The sequence below is a fragment of the Callorhinus ursinus genome, unplaced genomic scaffold (assembly GCF_003265705.2).
Source record: "Callorhinus ursinus isolate GAN/ISIS: 27379988/994484 unplaced genomic scaffold, GSC_fseal_2.0 scaffold4, whole genome shotgun sequence".
NCBI lineage: Eukaryota > Metazoa > Chordata > Mammalia > Carnivora > Otariidae > Callorhinus > Callorhinus ursinus.
In genome coordinates, this window is record NW_027397066.1 from 84516016 (window position 1) to 84536039 (window position 20024).

A 20024-nucleotide genomic window follows, 5' to 3' on the forward strand; every position below is an offset into this window, starting at 1 on the left:
TAATTCTGGTATGTTTATTAGGGTGAGGATTCTATTTCTTCTTGGCTTAAAAATGTTGAAAGGCAGAATGCAAATGTGAGGGAGTTGGTTGATTTACTTCTAGTTCTATTCTTCTTAGTTCTATTCCTATATCATGCAAAGAGTTACGTTTTCATATCTTAAGGAATCAGATAATGACTTAGGCTCAAATTCTGCCACCTGTTAAACGCAAACCACTTATCTCTCAGAACCTTATTTTTTCTCATCTGTAAAATGAGAGGTTTATATTAGATAACATCCAAGATCCTTTATCATTTAGTGACAATGCTAGTTCTACCAAAACTGGGGTCCAGTTACCACCTTTTCACATATCTTTACTTTTTAATTTAGTTTTTAGAGTATACCATAACTAAAGCTCAGACTTTAGTTGGTATCCATGTTAGTGAAGAACACAAATTGACTCTATTAATCTTAGGTTACTTAGCCTTTTGTTGCCATGACTAATTATTTAAGGGAAGGCCTCAAAAATACTCAGAACTCCAATGAAAGCAGATGGCCTCAAGAGTTTTCCCTATCAAATTGTTTTTATTTCTAAACTGTAGACAAAGGCCACCATTTGTTTTATGATTGTTAACAATTCAGACTATTTGAGTATCAGACATGGGTGTATAGACTGTAAAACTTAAAAATGGGAGATGAGTCAAAATGTATGTTCTTAATGCTTTTTCATAACTTCAAAACTAAAATGAATGTGCTTATAAAGAAAATGGAGTCATTGAATAGGCTAAGTGTAAAAGAGACCAGCGGAATGAAGACTGTTGTCCACACTGAATGTTAAGGCTACTTTACACATCACTTTGCACTAGTAGTAAGAATCTTCAAAAACATAAATCACTTTCAAGGATACACAAAAGAAGAAAATTAGCAGAAACAGAGGTTTTTATCATGACTTCAATATCTATTTAAGCTGATACTTCCCTTCTCAGAGAGAAGAGAATTTCAAGATTCAGGAGATTCAAAATATGTCAGAAAAACCATCCCACAACTACAAAGGTCATCAGAAGCAGCACTGTATTTGAAAATAGATGGAAAAAAAAAAACATGACAGAGGCTTTCAAAAAGTGAGTGTATTTGAGGTAAATATGAAAAAAAAAATGTTCCCAGTTCTTTTACTGGGTTGTGGGATTACAGTGATCTATATAATCAGCTGGGCTGCAGGCAAACCTGGTAAAATTATGACAACTGCAGACGAACAGACACTGTGTTTTGGCTTATAACAATCTTTTCTCTATAACCCATATTATAGTTTTCAGAAGAGTAATGTGACTGGAGCTCATCAAAGTTTCCCTTTCTCTGCTTTGTCTTTCTGGGCCCATAGCTGATGCGCTCTTGCTATAGGCATTAGCCTCCCCCTTGACTTCCCTGTTGCTAAAACTACTCTTTTATGCTCTATCCCAAATGCTATGGCTCCTTTTCATTATTTATTTTTTTATCCTATAATTTATGAATTTAGAGAATTAATTTTAAATTGCAAAGCATAACAATATGTTTTTTAATACACTTGGTATGTGTTATTCAAATAGATGTCAAAATACAAAAATGTGCCCTGCACAATAATGCTACAGTTGTATTACAGAGTAGTACACTCTGGAGTCAGGTAAACCTGAGCTTAAATCCCAGTGCAACTTTCTAATTTTGTGACCTTGGACATGTTATTCATGCCTTTCTGATTTATAGTCTCTATAAAATGGAAATGGTAATACTTTTGAAGTTTTTTTGTGTGTGTTTGAAAATAAATGAGAATATCCACTTAGTGCCTAGCACAGAACCATACAGACTGGCAATAAAAATGTATTAAAAAATGGGCAGAAGATATGAACAGACATTTTTCCAAAGAAGACATACAGATGGCTAAGAGACACATGAAAAGATGCTCAATGTCACTGATCATCAGGAAAATACAAATCAAAACTACAATGAGATTATCACCTCACACCTGTCAGAATGGCTAAAATTAACAAAACATGAAATAACAGGTGTTGGCAAGGATGAGGGGAAAGCGGAACACTCTTACACTGTTGGTCGGAATGCAAGCTGGTGTAGCCACTCTGGAGAACAGTCTGGAGGTTCCTCAAAAAGCTAAAAATAGAACTACCCTATGACCCAGCAGTTGCACTACTGGGTGTTTACTCAAAGGGTACAAAAATACTGAATGGAAGGGATACATGCACCCTGATGTTTATAGCAGCATTATCAACAATAGCCAAATTATGGAAAGAGCCCAAATGTCCATTGACTGATGAAGGGATAAAGAAGAGGTAATAATACTCAGCCATGAAAAATAATGAATTCTTGCCATTGACAATGACATGGATGGAGATACAGAGTACTGTGCTAAGCTAGGTAATCAGTCAGAGACAAATACCATATGATTTCACTCTTATGTGGACTTTCTCCTCTCCTTCGAAGCCCAATCCATCTCTGCTCACTTTCCCATGGCCTCAGTACCCTTCTCTAGACAATGCTCCAGGCAGTCCCTACCATCCGTCTCTCCTCTGAAGAAGACGATTCAGTTATACTTGTCCTAACTTTGTAGTCACATCCTTACAGAGTGAGATCCTCCTGTCTGAGTGTTCTTTGCTCACTAGGAAATTCTGTCTCTAGTATACTCTATAGAGATTCAAATGAATTTGATTATGTACCTAACTTCAAGCTTTATAACCCTCACTTATTTTTCTATATGGCATTATTTTAAGCTTAATCATTTTGAACAGTTGTTTCCAGGTTGTCCAAAATGATATATCTGCATTTAGTTAGGTCAGCTACATCTAATTTCTTCATTAAATAGAAGAATAGTATTTGCTCCTGTCAAGTTCAAATCTATAAAAATGTACTTCAAATTAAAATTAGTGAATGGCCACCAGCTAATCTCCATAATATATATGGAGAAATAATCTTAATAATCTTGAAAATCAGTAAGAAAAAGCAAAACAATCTTTTAAAAATGGACACAAACTTTTGAACAAACTGGTTAGTAAGCATAGGAAAAGATGATTTACTTCTCTCATAAAGAAATGCAAATCAGATCAATAATGAGATACATTTTTCACCTATCAGGTTAGCAAAATATCTGATTTTTAATGATTTCTTCAGAAAAACAGACCCCTGGGAGATAGGAGGAAGATGGTGGGGGAGTAGGAGACCTTAGTTTTGTCTGGTCCCAGGAATTCAGATAGATATTATCAAATCATCCTGAACACCTGTGAACTCAACTGGAGATCTAAGTAAAGAATTGCTACAATTCTGCAAATGGAAAAGCGACCACTTTCTGCAAGGTAGGAGGTGCGGAGAAGTGAATCTGAGGCGATATATGGGAAGATAAACCCCAGAGGGAGGGAGCCTCCATAAGCTATCTATAGGAAAGTGATATAGCACAGAGCACAAAATCGGAACTTTCAGAAGTCTGCTGCAGTGAGGGTCGTCCCCACCTGAAAGGTGCTCAGGTGGTGAAGTGGGGTGGAATCCTAAGTGGGACGGTGTGGTCTCAGGATCCCTGGAATCACAGAAAGAACCATGACCAAGTGGGATTTATTCCTGGGCTGCAAGGGTAGTACAACATCTGCTAATCGATCAGTGTGATACACTACATTAATAAAAGAAAGGACAAGAACCATATGATCCAATCAATAGATCCAGAAAAAGCATTTGACAAAGTATAGTATCCTTTCTTGATTAATACTCTTCACAGTATAGGGATCCCTACTTCAGTATCATAAAAGCCATCTATGAAAAGCCCACAGCAAATATCATTCTCAATGCAGAAAAACTGAGAACTTTTCCCCTAAGGTCAGGAACACCATAAGGATGTCCACTATCACCACTGTTGTTCAACGTAGTACTAGAAGTCCTGGCCTCAGCAATCAGACAACAAAAAGAAGTAAAAGGCATCTGAATTGGCGAAGAAGAAGTCAAACTTTCACTCTTTGCAGATGTCATGATATGCTATGTGGAAAACTCAAAAGACTCCACCCCCAAATTGCTAGAACTCATACAGGAATTCAGCAAAGTGGCCAGGTATAAAAATCAACACACAGAAATATGTTGCATTTCTATACACCAATAATGAAACAGAAGAAAGAAATTAAGGAGTCAATTCCATTTACAATTGCACCAAAAACCGTAAGATACCTAGGAATAAACCTAACCAAAAAGACAATGATCTGTACTCTGAACACTACAGGACACTCATGAAAGAAATTGAGGAAGACACAAAGAAATGGAAAAACATTCCATGCTCATGGATTGGAAGAACATATATTGTGAAAATGTCTATGCTACCTAGAGCAGTCTATACATTCAAAGCAATCCCTATAAAAATACCATCAGCTTTTTTTTCACAGAGCTGGAACAAATAATCCTAAAATCTGTATGGGACCAGAAAAGACCCTGAAGAGCCAAAGGAATTTTGAAAAAGAAAACCAAATCTTGCGGGCATCACAATTCTGGACTTCAAGCTCCATTACAAAGCTGTAATCATCAAGACGGTTTGCTATTAGCACAAAAACAGACACATAGATCAATGGAACAGAATAGAGAACACATAAATGGACCTTCAACTCTATGGTCAACTAATCTTTGACAAAGCAGGAAAAAATATCCAATGGAAAAAAAACAGTCTCTTCAACAAATGGTGTTGGGAAAATTGGACAGCCACATGCAGAAGAGTGAAACTGGACCATTTTCTTACACCATATGCAAAAACAGACTCAAAATGGATGAAAGACCTAAATGTGAGACAGGAATCCATCAAAATCCTAGAAGAGAACAGGCAGCAACCTCTGTGACCTCAGCCATTGCAATTTCTTGCTAGACATGTCTCCAAAGTCAAGGGAAGCAAGGGCAAAAATGAACTACTGGGACTTCATTAAGATAAAAAGCTTCTGCACAGCAAAGGAAACAGTCAACAAAACCAAAAGACAACTCACAGAATGGGAGAAGATATTTGCAAATGACATATCAGATAAAGGGCTAGTATCCAAAATCTATAAAGAACTTGTCAAACTCAACATCCAAAGAACTAATCCCATCAAGAAATGGGCAGAAGACATGAACAGACACCTCTCCAAAGAAGACATACAAATGGCCAACAGACACATGAAAAAGTGCTCAACATCACTTGGCATCAGGGAAATATTAATCAAAAACACAATGAGATACCACCTCACACCAGTCAGAATGGCTAAAATTAACAAGTAAGGAAATGACAGATGTTGGAGAGGATGCAGAGAAAGAGGAACTCTCTTATGCTGTTGGTGGGAATGAAAGCTGGGCAGCCACTCTGGAAAACAGTATGGAGGTTCCTCAAAAAGTTAGAAATTCAGCTATCCTATGACCCAGCAATTGCCCTACTGGCTATTTACCCCAAAGATAAACATGTAGTGATCTGAAGGGGCACATGCACCCCAATGTTGATAGCAGCAATGTCCACAGTCGCCAAACTATGGAAAGAGCTCAGATGTTCATCTGTGGTATATATATTTATATATTTCACATCCATCCAAAAGAATGAAATCTTGTCATCTGCAATGACATGAATGGAACTAGAGGGTATTATGCTAAGTGAACTAAGGCAATTAGAGAAAGACAATTCTCATATGACCCCACTCATATGTGGAATTTAAGAAAGAAAACTGGATCATAGGGGAAGAGAGGGAAAAATAAAACAGGACTAATCAGAGAGGGAGACAAACCATAAGAGACTCTTAACTATAGGGGACAAACTGAGGGTTGTTGGAGGAGAGGTGGTGGGGGGGATGGGTAACTGGGTGATGGGCATTAAGGAGGGCATGTGATGTAATGAACACTGGGTGTTATATAACACTGATGAATCACTGAACTCTACCTCTGAAACTAATAATACACTATATATTAATTAATTGAATTTAAATGAAAAAATAAATTTAAAAAAAGAAAAAGAGATCATTTTCACATACTGTTGGTGAGAATATAAATTGGTGCAGTCTTTTAAAAGGGTAAACTGATATTATTAAAAGTATCAATGTGCATATTCTTTCATAGAAGAATTGTATTTCTAGAAATTTATCATCTAGGGGCGCCTGGGTGGCTCAGTGGTTAAGTGGTCTGCCTTCGGCTTGGGTCATGATCCCAGGATCCTGGGACTGAGCCCCGCATCGGGCTCCCTGCTCAGCGGGGAGCCTGCTTCTCCCTCTCCCACTCCCCCTGCTTGTGTTCTGTCTCTCACTGTGTCTCTCTCTGTCAAATAAATAAATAAATCTTTAAAAAAATAAAATAAGAAAAAAGAAATTTATCCTCTAAATAAACTCAAAGTATATATTTTGTTGATTTTTTCCCCATTTTCTCATTTCTGAAATTAGGATGTCATATCATAGTTTAATTGGCAGCATTGTTTTTCATTCTTGGTGGCGTGTAAAATAATGGTGCTTCTTAGACTTGATAATGTCTTAGAGTTTATGAAATATGACATATGAAGGATATTTTATTGAAATGGTTTTTGTCTTAGCAGAAAAGCAGAAACAATCCAAATATCTGTTAGTAGGAGACTGGTTAAATATAGTACAGCATACACGGCAGTACTCTATAGCCATTCCAAAGAGTAAGGAAGGCAGCATGGAAACAGGACCATAATATATTTTAAGTAAAGATATCAAATTATTGATTGGTATATAAGGGGAAAGAGGATGAATGTGTATACACTTGGGCATATATTTACATATGCATAGAAAATAGCGTGTATGATTTAATAATTTATTAACTTGATATTAAGAAAGCCTGTGGAGAAAGACATGTGTCATATGGCCTCACTGATATGAGGAATTCTTATGTCAGGAAACAAACTGAGGGTTGCTGGAGTGGTGGGGGCTGGGAGGGATGGGGTGGATGGGTGATAGACATTGGGGAGGGTATGTGCTATGGTGAGCATTGTGAATTGTGCAAGACTGTTGAATCACAGATCTATACCTCTGAAACAAATAATACATTATATGTTAAAAAAGAAAAAAAAAAGATAGCAGGAAGGGAAGAATGAAGGGGGCAAAATCGGAGGGGGAGACAAACCATGAGAGACTATGGACTCTGAGAAACAAACTGAGGGTTCTAGAGGGGAGGGGGTGGGAGGATGGGTTAGCCTGGTGATGGGTATTAAAGAGGGCATGTACTGAATGGAGCACTGGGTGTTATATACAAACAATGAATCATGGAACACTACATCAAAAACTAATGTATGGTGATTAACATAACATAATAATAAAAAAAAAGAAAGTCTCTGGAAAGAAAAAATTTATCTGATCAGAAAGAACTTAAATGAGTAGAAGAACTTAGAATGAAATTCACCTTTTCACCGGCCCATTTCAAGCCTGCAAGGAAGGACAAGACCAACGTGCACAGTCCTCCTGACCCAGGGAAACCAAAATACACGCTGCTGAACACAGCTAGCACGGACAGCCCCAAAACAAGGAATGCTCTCTTCCACACAAGTTTGTCCTTGAGGAGAGAAAAAAGGTTGATTAGGTCTGTTATTTCATATAACTGATTTTTAATGATTGATTTTTCTATATTCAGGACTTAGTGGGAAATAAAAACATCTGTCTGTGCCCATAAATGTACACCGTAACATTTACTATCTTTTCCTTCATAGAAGTAGGGTCAGCACACGTACAGATGCTGGTTCCTCTTTCAGAAACTCTAGTTACCTTCCTCTACAGTTATCAAAGTCGAATTTCACAGGGCTGGATGAAGTCGCAGAAACAAGTGCATGGGCTTTGGAGCCAGACAGAGTGGAGTTAGAATCCAGCTCTTTTTCACCCCTGGCGTATGGAGTGCTCCCATTACCTAGCTTCTTCAGGCTTTGTTTTCTCCTCCCCGAAAGCAGTTATGGTATAGGGTTTTGGGGAAGGTTACAAATGTGATATCTCTTACTTTTAGTCTCTTGACTCTTTAATGTGATGCTCTCCTGGTTTTTCTTTCTAAACCCTTGAAAACGGAGAAGCTTTAAGAAGCTATAGACCGAGAGTAGTTTTTTTGTTGTTGTTGGTTTTCAAAGTCTAAGAAATGTGCACCTCTCTCCCTTTATTTCTCCCTCATCAGCCTTTTAAACTTCTTAATCACTCTTTTTAAATTTTAAAATGATTTTTAATTTTTTTTGAGTGTAGCTGACACACAATGTTCTGTTAGTTTCAGGTGTACAACCCAGGAATTCACTTCCCTCTATGTTAGGCTCTGCTCACAGCAAGCGTAGCTACCAGCTGTCACCGCACACCACCACCACGGTATCACAGACTATATTCCCTGTGCAATGCCTTTTGTTCCCGTGACTTACTCCATAACTGAAGAGAGGCACCTCCCACTCCCCTTCACCCATTTTGCCTGCTCCCCTTCCCCCTCCCCTCTGGCAACATCAGTTTGTTCTCTATATTTGTAGTTCTGATTCTGCTTTTTGTTTATTGATTCATTTGTTTTGTTTTTAGATTCCACATGTGAGTGAAATCATACGCTATTTGTCTTTCTCAGTCTGACTTATTTCTCTGAGCATAGTACCCCCTAGATCTACCTGTGTTGTTGCAAATGGCAAGATCTCCTCCTTTTCTATGGCTGCTCAATATTCCATTGTATATATATCACACCTTCCTTATCCATTCATCTATCAATTGACACTTATGTTGCTTCTATATCTTGGCTATTGTAAATAATGCTGCAGTAAACATAGGGGGGCACAGTCTTTTCAAATTAGTGTTTTCTTTGAGTAAATACCCAGTGGTGGAAATTACTGGGTCATATGGTATTTCTACTTTTAATATTTTGAGAAACTTCCATACTGTTTTCCATAGTGGCTGTACCAATGTACATTCCCACCAACAGTACACAAGGATTCCTTTTTCTCTACATCCTCGCCAACACTTGTTATTTTTTGTCTTTTTGACTTTAGGCATTCTAACAGGTGTAAGGTGATGTTTCATTGTGGTTTTGATTTGCATTTCCCTGAAGATAAGTAATGATGAGCATCTTTTCATGTGTCTGTAGTCCATCCGTATGTCTTCTTTGGAAAAATATTTATTCAGGTACTCTGCCCATTTTTAGATTATTATTTTTTTTGGTGTTGAGTTGTATAAGTTCTTTATATATTTTGGATATTAAACCCTATTGGATATATCATTTAGTTTTGTTGATGGTTTCCTTCACTGGGCAAAAGCTTTTTATTTTGATGTAGTTCCAATAGCTTATTTTGTTTTTGTTTCCCTTGCCTTAGGAAATATATCTAGAAAAATGCTGTCATGGTCCAAGCTTCTTGATCACTTTAAAAGGCAAGCAGGTCTTTAGAAGTGCTTGATTTGGAGGCATGTAGGCTCTGGTGGTGGATCACCAGAGTTCGGTTCTCAGCTCTGCTGCTTTCCAGCTATGTGAACTTGTTCAACTTCTCCCTAAATCTCAATTTCCTCATCAGCAAAAAGATCATATTAACAGTACTTGCTTCATGGGTCTTATGTGGTTTACACTAGATTGCCTAGATTTATGTGATTGCTCTAGATCAGTGCTTTCCAAAAGAACATTCAGTGATGATGGAAATTTCTATATATGCACCCCTGAAATGCTCTCTATCTGCTATAGCCACACATAGCTAGCTAGTTGCTGCCATATTGAATGGAGTGGCACTTTACTGTACTTACCACCTCATTTTATACAGAGTAAGCAACAAAATATAAGACATTATTTTTCTCTTTATTTTGTTGTATAATTAGAAAATCCCATAATTTTCTTTTGTGTAGTCATAAAATCTTTTACAATTTTAGCTGTAGTTTTTTGGAGCATAGCAAAAATTCAAATCAGCATACCTTCTGATAATGGAAATATTAATTTTCTTAAAGTTCTACTTTAGTTAAGTTTCCATTCAAAATGCCCTGAAATCTCAAAATAATGCCAGCTCTTATAGAAAAAAAAAGACTTTTATATGTTTATCTATTCCAAGAGACTTAAGAGGGTAAAAGAAAATAAAACAAAAAGAACTCTGTGAATATTAAGAAATCATTGTATATAATAAAGAACTTTCATCTCCTTGGTAAGAAATATTGGACAATATTATAATGAGATGTTAAGGTTTAGGTATTTGATAGTATTAGAATGTAAGGTATGCTGATACTAAAAAAAGGGGCCCAAAAGCCATTTTATATCTTGATTACCTGAACATTATGAATAATAGTAAAATAAAAAATAGAAACAATAAAAAACGTTTACATATTTGGAATTGATGTTTTATTTTTCATGATATTTAAAGTTTATGGAATATAAATTAGAGAAAAAAATTCGAGGGTTGTATTAAAATCTTATACAGTTGACCCTTAAACAACACAGGTTTGGGCTGCACTAGGTCCACTTACATGCAGATATTTTTTGATAAATACAGTACTATAAATGTATTTCCTCTTCCTTATGATTTTCTTAATAACATTTTCTCTAGCTTACTTTATTGTAAGAATATAGTGTATAATACATACAACATGCAAAATACGTGTTAATCAACTGTTTATGTTATCAGAAAGGCTTCCAGTCAACAGTGGGCTATTAGTAGTTAAGTTTTTGGGGAGTCAAAAGTTATACATGGATTTTTGATGATGTGGGGGTCTGTGCCCCTAATCCACACTGTTCAAGGGTCAACAGTATATCTAACCCTCTTCATAAATCTCATGGATAGCACTGATTTGGCAATAAGCAGTTTTAGAATGGGGAGCCATTTCTAAATTATGTTCTTCACATTGGCTTCCAGGGGACCGTTCCAGAATGTTTTTCCAATGACATTTTAAAGAATGACTTTCCCATAGATTATTTCTTTTACCTGGTCACTGCTTGGAAAGTACTGAATAAAAAATCCAAGAAGAGATCCAGCTGCCATACCAATTACCACTTCTAAGATTCCTCTGAGAACGTTAAAAACTGTGGAGCCTTAAAAACATATAAAAAGAAAAACTTCAGACAGAACTCTACATCCATAAATACTTAGAATTTACTTTAATCATCAACATAAAGCATCTAATTACACAGGAGGAAAAGTATACAGATATTTCCTGCTCTCTACATTCTTAAATATATGTGACTTAAAATGCCTAATAAAATGGGCCTATAGTATAAGAAAGCTATGCATATTATTGCAGATAAATTTCAAGACAGGCAAAATCTATGATTTGTGTACTTTTTTTTTCATTTACTTCAATAAAAATTTACCTAAAGGGCCTAGGAAAACATAAAAGATAAAATTCATGAATCAGAGCTAATTTGTTCTACTATACAATAGGCAAAGACTGGGTGAGAAGACAGATCTGGTTTTCAAATTGCCATTTAAGAGCCTGATTATTTTTTTTTACTAATAATGATACTGACTTTAGTAGCTCTGATATGTATAGAACACAGTAACTTAAAAATCTGGCAATTAAAATCAAGAATCTTTTTTTTTTTAGTTTTATTTATTTATTTATTAGTAATTTCTACACCCAACGTGGGGCTCAAACTCACAACTCCAAGATGAGGAGTCACATGCTCTTCCAACTGAGCCAGCCAGGAGCCCCAAGAATCTTTTCTTACTACAATGAGTGAAGGGGACTTATCCTTTCTCAAAAGTTATTTTCTTTTCTTTTTAAAGATTTTCTTTATTTATTTGAGATAGAGAGAAAGAGAGCGCGAGCATGAGTGGGGAGTAGGGGGAGAGGGAGAGGGAGAAGCAGGCTCTCAGCTGAGCAGGGAGCCCAATGAGGGGCTCCAACCCAGGACCCTGAGATCACGACCTGAGTCAAAGGCAGATGCTTAACTGACTGAGCCACTCAGGCATCCCTCAAAAGTTATTTCTAAAAGTAAATCTGAAAACAAATTATTTTTGAAATTGCTCCCAGGAGAGTTTATTTGTTGCATAGCCTCTTTAAATATCATAATATAACTCTTTGATAAAAATACAATAATAGTAAGGGACTTTAACACCCCAGTTACATCAGTGGACAGATCATCAGAAGCAGAAAATCAACAAGGAAACAATGGCTTTGAATGCCACACTGGATTAGATGGACTTAACAGATATATTCAGAACATTTCATTCTAAAGCAGCAGAATACACAGTCTTTTCAGTGCACATGGGACATTCTCCATGACAAATCAGGCCTCAAAAAGTACAAAAAGACTAAGATAATACCACACATATTTTCTGACTACAACACTGTGAAACTTGAAGTCAACCACAAGAAAAAATTTGGAAAGACCACAAATACATGGAACATCCTACTAGGGGCACCTGGGTGGCTCAGTCTGACTCTTGATTTCAGCTCAGGTCATGATCCCAGGGTTGTGAAACTGAGCCCTGCACTGGGCTCCACACTCAGCGTGTAGTCTGCTTGAGATTCTCTCTCTCTCCCTCTCCCTTTGCTTCTCCCCCTGCTCACATACTCTCTCTCTAAATAAATAAATAAAAAATAAAATCTTAAAAAAAAAAAGAACATCCTACTAAAGAATGAATGGGTCAACCAGGAAATTAAAGAAAAAATTAAAAAAAATACATGGAATCAAATGATAATGAAAACATGACAGTCTAAAACCTTTGGGATGCAGGAAAAGTGGTCATATGAGGGAAGTATACAGCAACACAGGCCTACCTAAAGACGCAAGAAAAATCTCAAATACACAACCTAACCTTACACCTAAAGGAGATAGAAAAAGAAAAACAAATGAAGGCTAAAGCCAGAAGAAGGGAAATAGTATAGATTAAAGCAGAAATAAATGATATAGAAACAAACAAAAAAACCTGGTAGAACAGATCAATGAAAGCAGGAGCTGGTTTTTTGAAAAAATTAATAAAACTGATAAATTCCTAGCCAGACTTAGTAAAAAAAAAAAAGAGAAAGGACCCAAATAAATAAAATAAAAAATGAGAGAGGGGAGATCACAACCAATATCACAGAAATACAAATAATTATATGAGAACATTATGAAAAATTATATGCCAACAAATTGGCGTTCTTCCAATCTGGAAGAAATGGATAAATTCCTAGAGATGTATAAACTACCAAAACTGAAATAGGAAGAAATAGAAAACTTGAACAGATCAATAACCAGCAAAGAAATTGAATCAGGAATCAAAAATCTCCCCACATACCAGAGTCCAGGGCCAGATGGCTTCCCAGGGGAATTCTATCAGACGTTTAAAGAAGACTTAATATGTATTCTTCTCAAACTGTTCCAAAAAATAGAAATGGAAGGAAAACTTCTAAACTCATGCTATGAGGCCAACATTACCTAGATCCCAAAACCAGACAAAGACCACACTAAAAAAGAGAATTACAGGCCAATATCCCTGATGAACATGGATGTAAAAATTCTCAACAAGATACTAGCAAATCAAATCCAATAGTACATTAAAAGAATCATTCACCATGATTAAGTGGGATTTATTCCTGGGTTGCAAGGGTGGTTCAATATTTGCAAATCAATCAACATGATACACCACGTCAAGAAAAGAAAGAATAAAAACCATATGATCCTCTCGATAGATACAGATAAAGCATCTGACAAAGTACAGCATCCTTTCTTGACAAAAATGCTCAACAAAATAGGGATAGAGGGAACATACAACGTCATAAAGGCCATATACAAAAGATCCACAACTAATATCATCCTCAATGGGAAAAACTGAGAGCTTTTACTTTACAGTCAGGAACAAGACAGGGATGTCCACTCTCACCACTGTTATTTAACACAGTCCTTGCCTCAGCAATCAGAAAACAAAAAGAAGTAAAAGGCATCGAAATCAGCAAGGAAGAAGTCCACACTGTTCTAAGAAAAAATGTGCTAACTAGTTATGTGGTTTCTTGTTATTGTAGTTTAGGGTAACCGAACATGCCACCCCAAGGTATGCCACTTTGGCATAAGGATTATTTTGAGCAGAAGGCAACTGAGAAGAAACAGAATCAAGAAAAGATGTCTATCTTCTCCTATCTACCTAAAAGGAGGACATAAATTTTTAAAGTGTCTTTCTCCCCTCTACCAGAAAGGACAGAGTTAACCACTGAGACAACTTCAGACTCTCATCAGCCCAAAGACAGCACCAGAAGAATCTGTGTAACCAACTTTGCTAGAAGCAGCCCTAGCTACCATTAGTGTCCCTATTTGCTACCTCCAAAAACTCAAAGTTCTTTTCCTTTGTCTTGCACGTCTCTACAAAATTATTGTTCTTTGCTAAGATGCTATATATATAAGCCCAAATCCTAATCACCCCTTTGAGATAGTCATCACTGAGTTCTCCCCTCTGCAAGCTTGGTGCGCAGGCTAACTGCTTTTCTTTTGTTAATTTGTCTTTTGTCAGTCTGATTTACAGGGCCCCAGCCAATGGACCTATGGTGGGTAGGTCCTTTCCTTTCTGAGAGTTTCAATCATCTCTCTTATTTAAAAAAATAATTACCTCTGTAGTAATTTTATTTAGCTAGGGCAGCTCTATGTTAGGTAATGCTGTGACTGTCAGAAGCATCTAGCTGTGATAGTAGCCTATGTCTCAAGCAATTACAGTAAATAGTTCACTATAAATGTGTAGAAATTAGCTAATTAGTTTCAGTCTCTGGTATGTAAAGTTGCTTAGAAAGAAAAAAAGACTTCTTGGGCGCACCTGTAAAATTTCTGATTCAGTAAGCCTGGCAGGGCTTGGGATCCACATTTTAAAGACGTTCCAGGTAGTTCCCACCCAAAATGTTTAAGGAATACATTTAGTGGAGCAGGGCAGAGGGAGCATAGCATTGCTGACTAGGAAAGTTCTTAAACTATCCATAGCCCACACTCCCCGGATTATGAAAACCCCAGTAAGCCCTCCCCTCACCTCCCCCATTTCTCTCCTTCCCCTCCCCTCTGGTTCTAATGCAAACTCTTGCTCTAATGCCTGGTTTCCATTCCCAAAAGCTCTGATTTCATTGGTCTGAGGTAGTGCCCACAGATGAGTATTTTTGAAAGCTCCCCAGGTAATTCTAGTGTGCAGTTGAGGTTGAGAACCACTGTTTTAAAGATGGAAACAAACAGAAAGTTGAACTCAGACACTGAGTAGAAAAGTGGTTGCCAGGGGCTAAGAGGTAGGGGAAACAGGGAGAGGCTGTTAAAAGGGTACAAACTTTCAAGATAAAATGAATGAGGTTTGAGAATCTAATGTTTAACATGGTAACTGTAATTGATAAAACTGTATCGGATAATTGAAATTTGCTAAGAAAGTAGAACTTAAATATTCTCAGCAACAACAGGTAAATATGTGAGGTGATGGAAATGTTACTTAATTCGACAGGAGGATCATTTCACAATGTATACATGTATACCAAAGCGTCATGCCGCATGTTTTAAATCTCTTACAGTTTTGTCAATTATACCTCAATAAAGCTGGGAAAGAGAAAACAATAAAAAAATAAAATAAAGAAAGAAGTATACCAGGATATCAGTGAAAACATAAATTTGGACACGTATGGTAGAATGAAAATAAAGACGAGAGTGTAAATTTGACCTAATAGATAATAGGGAATACTCATTGGTTCTTGTGCCAAAAAGTAACTAACACTATGAGAACCATGTTTTGCTAAGAATAATTTAGTGACTGGATGTAAGGCAACTTTAGGGCAATGGGGAAGAAGTGAGGTTCTAGGTAATCAGCATAAATTGTAAAACGGGAAGATAACTAGAGAGACTGAAAACACATGACCTTCCAAGAAAGTGTGTTCCCATATTGGAAACTAAACTTAGGCTACAATTAAGTTTTGTCAATAATATGGAATTGCAAATCTTATCTCCTGATCTTGGACATAGATTAAAAAGAAACTTGTGCTGTGCCAAAGGAGAGTAAAAGTGTTGATAATAGCGTGAGACAAAAAGTGCCTTGTGCCCTTCTTTTATTACTATTTAGCACAAAATACATCCATATCAGACACTTAGTGAGTACTAATAAGATAGCCATTAAAATCATTGCAGTTATTGCCCAAAAATGTTAGAAGAGAGGAGAAACTGTTCTTTAAAGAATGCTCTTCCTTCCCCTTGGATGGCTCTCTAGTCACTGGTGCTCTTTGAAAAACCTACCCATCTATGTGTGAAGTCTGCAAGATTTAACTCTCCCAGAAGGCTCCATGCAAAAGCTATTCGAATCCTTCCTTAAACTTGGCTACTCTGGATCCCCCACTAATGCCTTACCAGACCACTGGAACAGTCCATGTCCAGAGGGTTAAGGGAGTAAAATAGGAAGCTACCGGTCCCTCCTTAGGTATAGAACCAACTCTTGGAGTTGCTTTCTCTATTTCAGTCTGCCTTACCCAATTATCAAGCAAATATGCCTTGCTTGTCACATCATAATTTATGTCTTTAGGGCACAAGAGAACAGCTCATTGTGAACTGACCAGTTTACCTGTGGAAAAGGCCATGCCCAAGCATGTGTTGAAGCCAGTGATAGCCAGAATGTCATCGAAGCTGCCAGCAGCCATGAGTAAGGTCGGGATGCCTTTTTCAACCCCATAGCCTCCTTCCTGCAAAAGGAGCATTGAGGGTACCACGACAGCTGGAGATACAGCACCTAAAACAAAACTAAGTAGGCAGCACTTTAAACAGTTGATCCGGTGTACTCATTGTTATTATTGTTGTGGAAATTCTAGTAAACTCTACTCTTCTAGAGGTTACACTTTAGACAACTACCGTCTTTCAAATGGCAGTGAAGCCCTAAGCCAGAAACACACACACACACACACATTCTATAGGGCACTTTTTCCAAGTGTGGCCACAGACAGCTTGTACTGGAACTACTTAGGTTGCCCGAAAATATGTAATTATGGGTGGTACCGAAGGCCTCATGGGGTTAAGTTCTAGGAATCTGCCTTAAAAAACAACAAACAAACAAAACCAAAACATTCATAGTATGAGGGTTGAAAAACACAGTGTGGACTTTTTAAACTGGAACCGAGTGATGTTGGACCTTCTGTTGGGACTTGGTATGTAAAAAAGACAACGGATTAGGAGAAGGCCATCATGGCCATGATGGCGAGAGTAACCCCAGCAGACGCTGTAACAGCCGAAAATGTTATACACTATTTTAAGTGCTTTACCTATATTAACTAATTTTATCCTCACAACAGTCCTAGAAGGTGGCTACAATCACTATCTTCATTCTGCAAGTGAAGTGATTGAGACACAGAGAGATTCATGAACTTGCCAAAGGTCACATACTGGAAAGTCATGGGGCTGGGACTGGAATCCAGGCAGAACAGCTCCACAGTCTCAACCATGAGAAGTAAGAATTTCTTGCTTCTTGCCTACTTATTAGTACTAAGTTCTTACTAAGTGCTTCTCACGTTTATTTACTTCTCATGACTGTTAACCATTCAAAGAACTGGCAGTGGAAGGAAGACAGTAGAACCACCTAATCATAACTGTCTGGTGTCAGAAGGAGAAAAACAATATTAGGGGTTGATAACTGTTGACACATTTATTATCCTCTGGACAGACTTTGAGGTGAGAGATGGCAATTTCTCTCACCAGCATGGAATCAGGTGTAGGTAAAATTTTTTCAGTAGTTTAATAGTAATAGTAATATTACTTTTTCAATAGTTTAAATCATAATTGCTATAAAAGTTAGACATATACTATATATAGTATATTTTGAAGTTATAATATTTATATGATGCTGGAATACCTATGTTTTAATTTCTGATGTCCTTAAAATAATTTGTTATGCATTCTCTTGTATGGAATCAGAGAAAGCCCTCAACATCTCTGCATTATTTTCATATTACAAAGAAAAATCATTACCCCAGCATAAATCCCCATTGCCATGGTAAACCCATTAGGAAGTGAGCAAGAAGAGCAGATGTGCATGCCTCCACCAGACAAGGACCCATGGATAATCTTACACAAACACCCTTCAACTTCTTCAGGGCCTGAAATAGAAAAATAGAGATACTAAAATAATCCTAGAAAGACAGGTAGAGATTATGACATTAAATACTTTTTCTTGAGTATTCAGACCATGTCTGGATTATCATAAATTTTCCAGGTAATGAGTTTTAACAAATATTTCAGTGTTCTAAGTGTTTTGGAGATAGCTTATTTAATCCTCATAGCAACCTTATGATATAAGTGATATTATTATTCCCAGTATTTTTAGACGTCCTCATCTAAAAAGGCACAAGTTAAAGTCATTTGCCCAAGATCATGAAATTGGTTAAGTTACACAGCCAGGTTTGAACTCAGGCAGGATGTTCTAGAGTCTGTACTCAATAATCCCCAAATTAGCTGATTGAACACTCTCAGCATTAGCTTTTTTAATAATTGGTGGCCCCATAAAAAGGCCAGGGTGAAAATCTTCATCCCCAGGAAGATTCATTCTTTCATTCAAAAACATATGTTAGTAATCACATTAAAATAAGCATATTTGAGACTCCTCCTCTGTACCAAACAGTTTCTTGAGCTGGTATAGTTAGCTCTAAACACTTGCATAAGGCTTTGCACACCAAAAATGTAATACTTTCTCTCATCACCATTATTTACAAGGATGACCTGTATCTCTGTTAGAGAAAAGCAGAGCGTTCACTCTTAGTGCTGTCCCCATAGAGTAATTCCACCTCACTCCAAGAAAGAATATGAGACATCTTCTGGGAATAGTCAGTCCTGTGTGAAATTAACTCCATTCTCTTCTTGAGACTGTCACACAGTGTCTAAAGCTCAGTGGTTCCCAATAGTAGCAGTATTGGAGGAATACAATTCCTGGTCAACAATTAGAAATTTACACTTCATACCTTTGAATCAAGCCCAAGACCAGCGCGGACCAATATGACAGACAGGGCCATGCTTCTCAAAGCGGAAGACCACTTGTGCTTGATCTGTACATTATCACTAATGACAGGGATATTTTTGAGAAGAAACCCAGCAAGCAGCATACCTAGAATGGAGAAGTCAATAACTCTTTAGTTAGTATACAAATACAGAAAATATTTTTGGTACTTTACTTATTTTTGAGTTCATGTCTCTTTTATATTCTTTTTTTAGAGTTTTTATTTAAATTCCAGTTAGTTAACATACAGTGTAATATTAGTTTCAGGTATACAGTATAGTGATTCAGCACTTCCATACATCACCTGGTGCTCATTACAAGTGCCTTCCTTAATCCCCATCACATATTTAACCCATCCACCACCCACCTTCCCTCTGGTAACCATCAGTTTGTTCTCTATAGTTAAGAGTCGGTTTTCCTCCATAAGAGACTCTTAATCATAGGAAACAAACTGAGGGTTGCTAAAGGGGAGAGAGGTGGAGGGATGGGGTAACTGGGTGATGGGCATTAAGGAGCGCATGTGATGCAATAAGCACTGGGTATTATATAAGACTGATGAATCACAGACCTCTGAAACCAGTAATACATTATATGTTAATTAATTGAATTTAAATTAAAAAAAGAGTGTTTTCTGATTTGCCTTCCCCCCATGTTTATCTGTTTTGTTTCTTAAATTCCACATATGAGTGAAATCATATGGTATTTGTCTTCCTCTGACTTATTTCACTTAGCATAATACTCTCTAGCTCTATCCATGTCCTTGTAAATGGTGAGATTTCATTCTTTTTTATGACTGAATAATATTCCATTATATACATACCACATCTTCTTTACCAATTCATCAGTTGATAGACATTTGGGCTGTTTCCATAATTTGACTATTGTTGATAGTACTGCTATAAACATTGGGATGCATGTATCCCTTCGAATTAGTATTTTTGTATTCTTTGGGCGAATACCTAGTAGTGTAATTTCTGGGTTGTAGGGTAGTTCTATTTTTAGCTTTTTGAGGAAACTCCATAATGTTTTCCAGAGTAGCTGCACCAGTTTGCATTCCCACCAACAGTGCAAGACAGTTCCCCTTTCTCTGCATCCTTGCCAACACTTGTTTCTTGTGTTGTTTATTTCAGCCATTCTGACAGATATTTTTTTGGCACTTTAGGTGTGAAAGAGACTACCCTATAATCTCAGGAACCACATCGTT

General features: G+C 37.0%; 1 protein-coding gene across 4 annotated transcripts in view; it reads right to left on the reverse strand.

Annotated features, from left to right (window-relative positions):
- The window catches only part of SLC9B2 (solute carrier family 9 member B2), a 49159-nt gene that overhangs the window by 7909 nt on the left and 21226 nt on the right, over window positions 1-20024 (reverse strand). For all 4 annotated transcript variants that reach the window (XM_025873536.2, XM_025873530.2, XM_073892054.1 and 1 more), the window contains 5 exons: window positions 18786-18928; window positions 17800-17927; window positions 16406-16581; window positions 10844-10950; window positions 7351-7500 (listed from right to left, as the gene is read on the reverse strand). In XM_025873536.2, the coding sequence (XP_025729321.1) occupies window positions 7351-7500; window positions 10844-10950; window positions 16406-16581; window positions 17800-17927; window positions 18786-18928 (704 nt within the window). The remainder of the gene's footprint in view (window positions 1-7350; window positions 7501-10843; window positions 10951-16405; window positions 16582-17799; window positions 17928-18785; window positions 18929-20024) is intronic.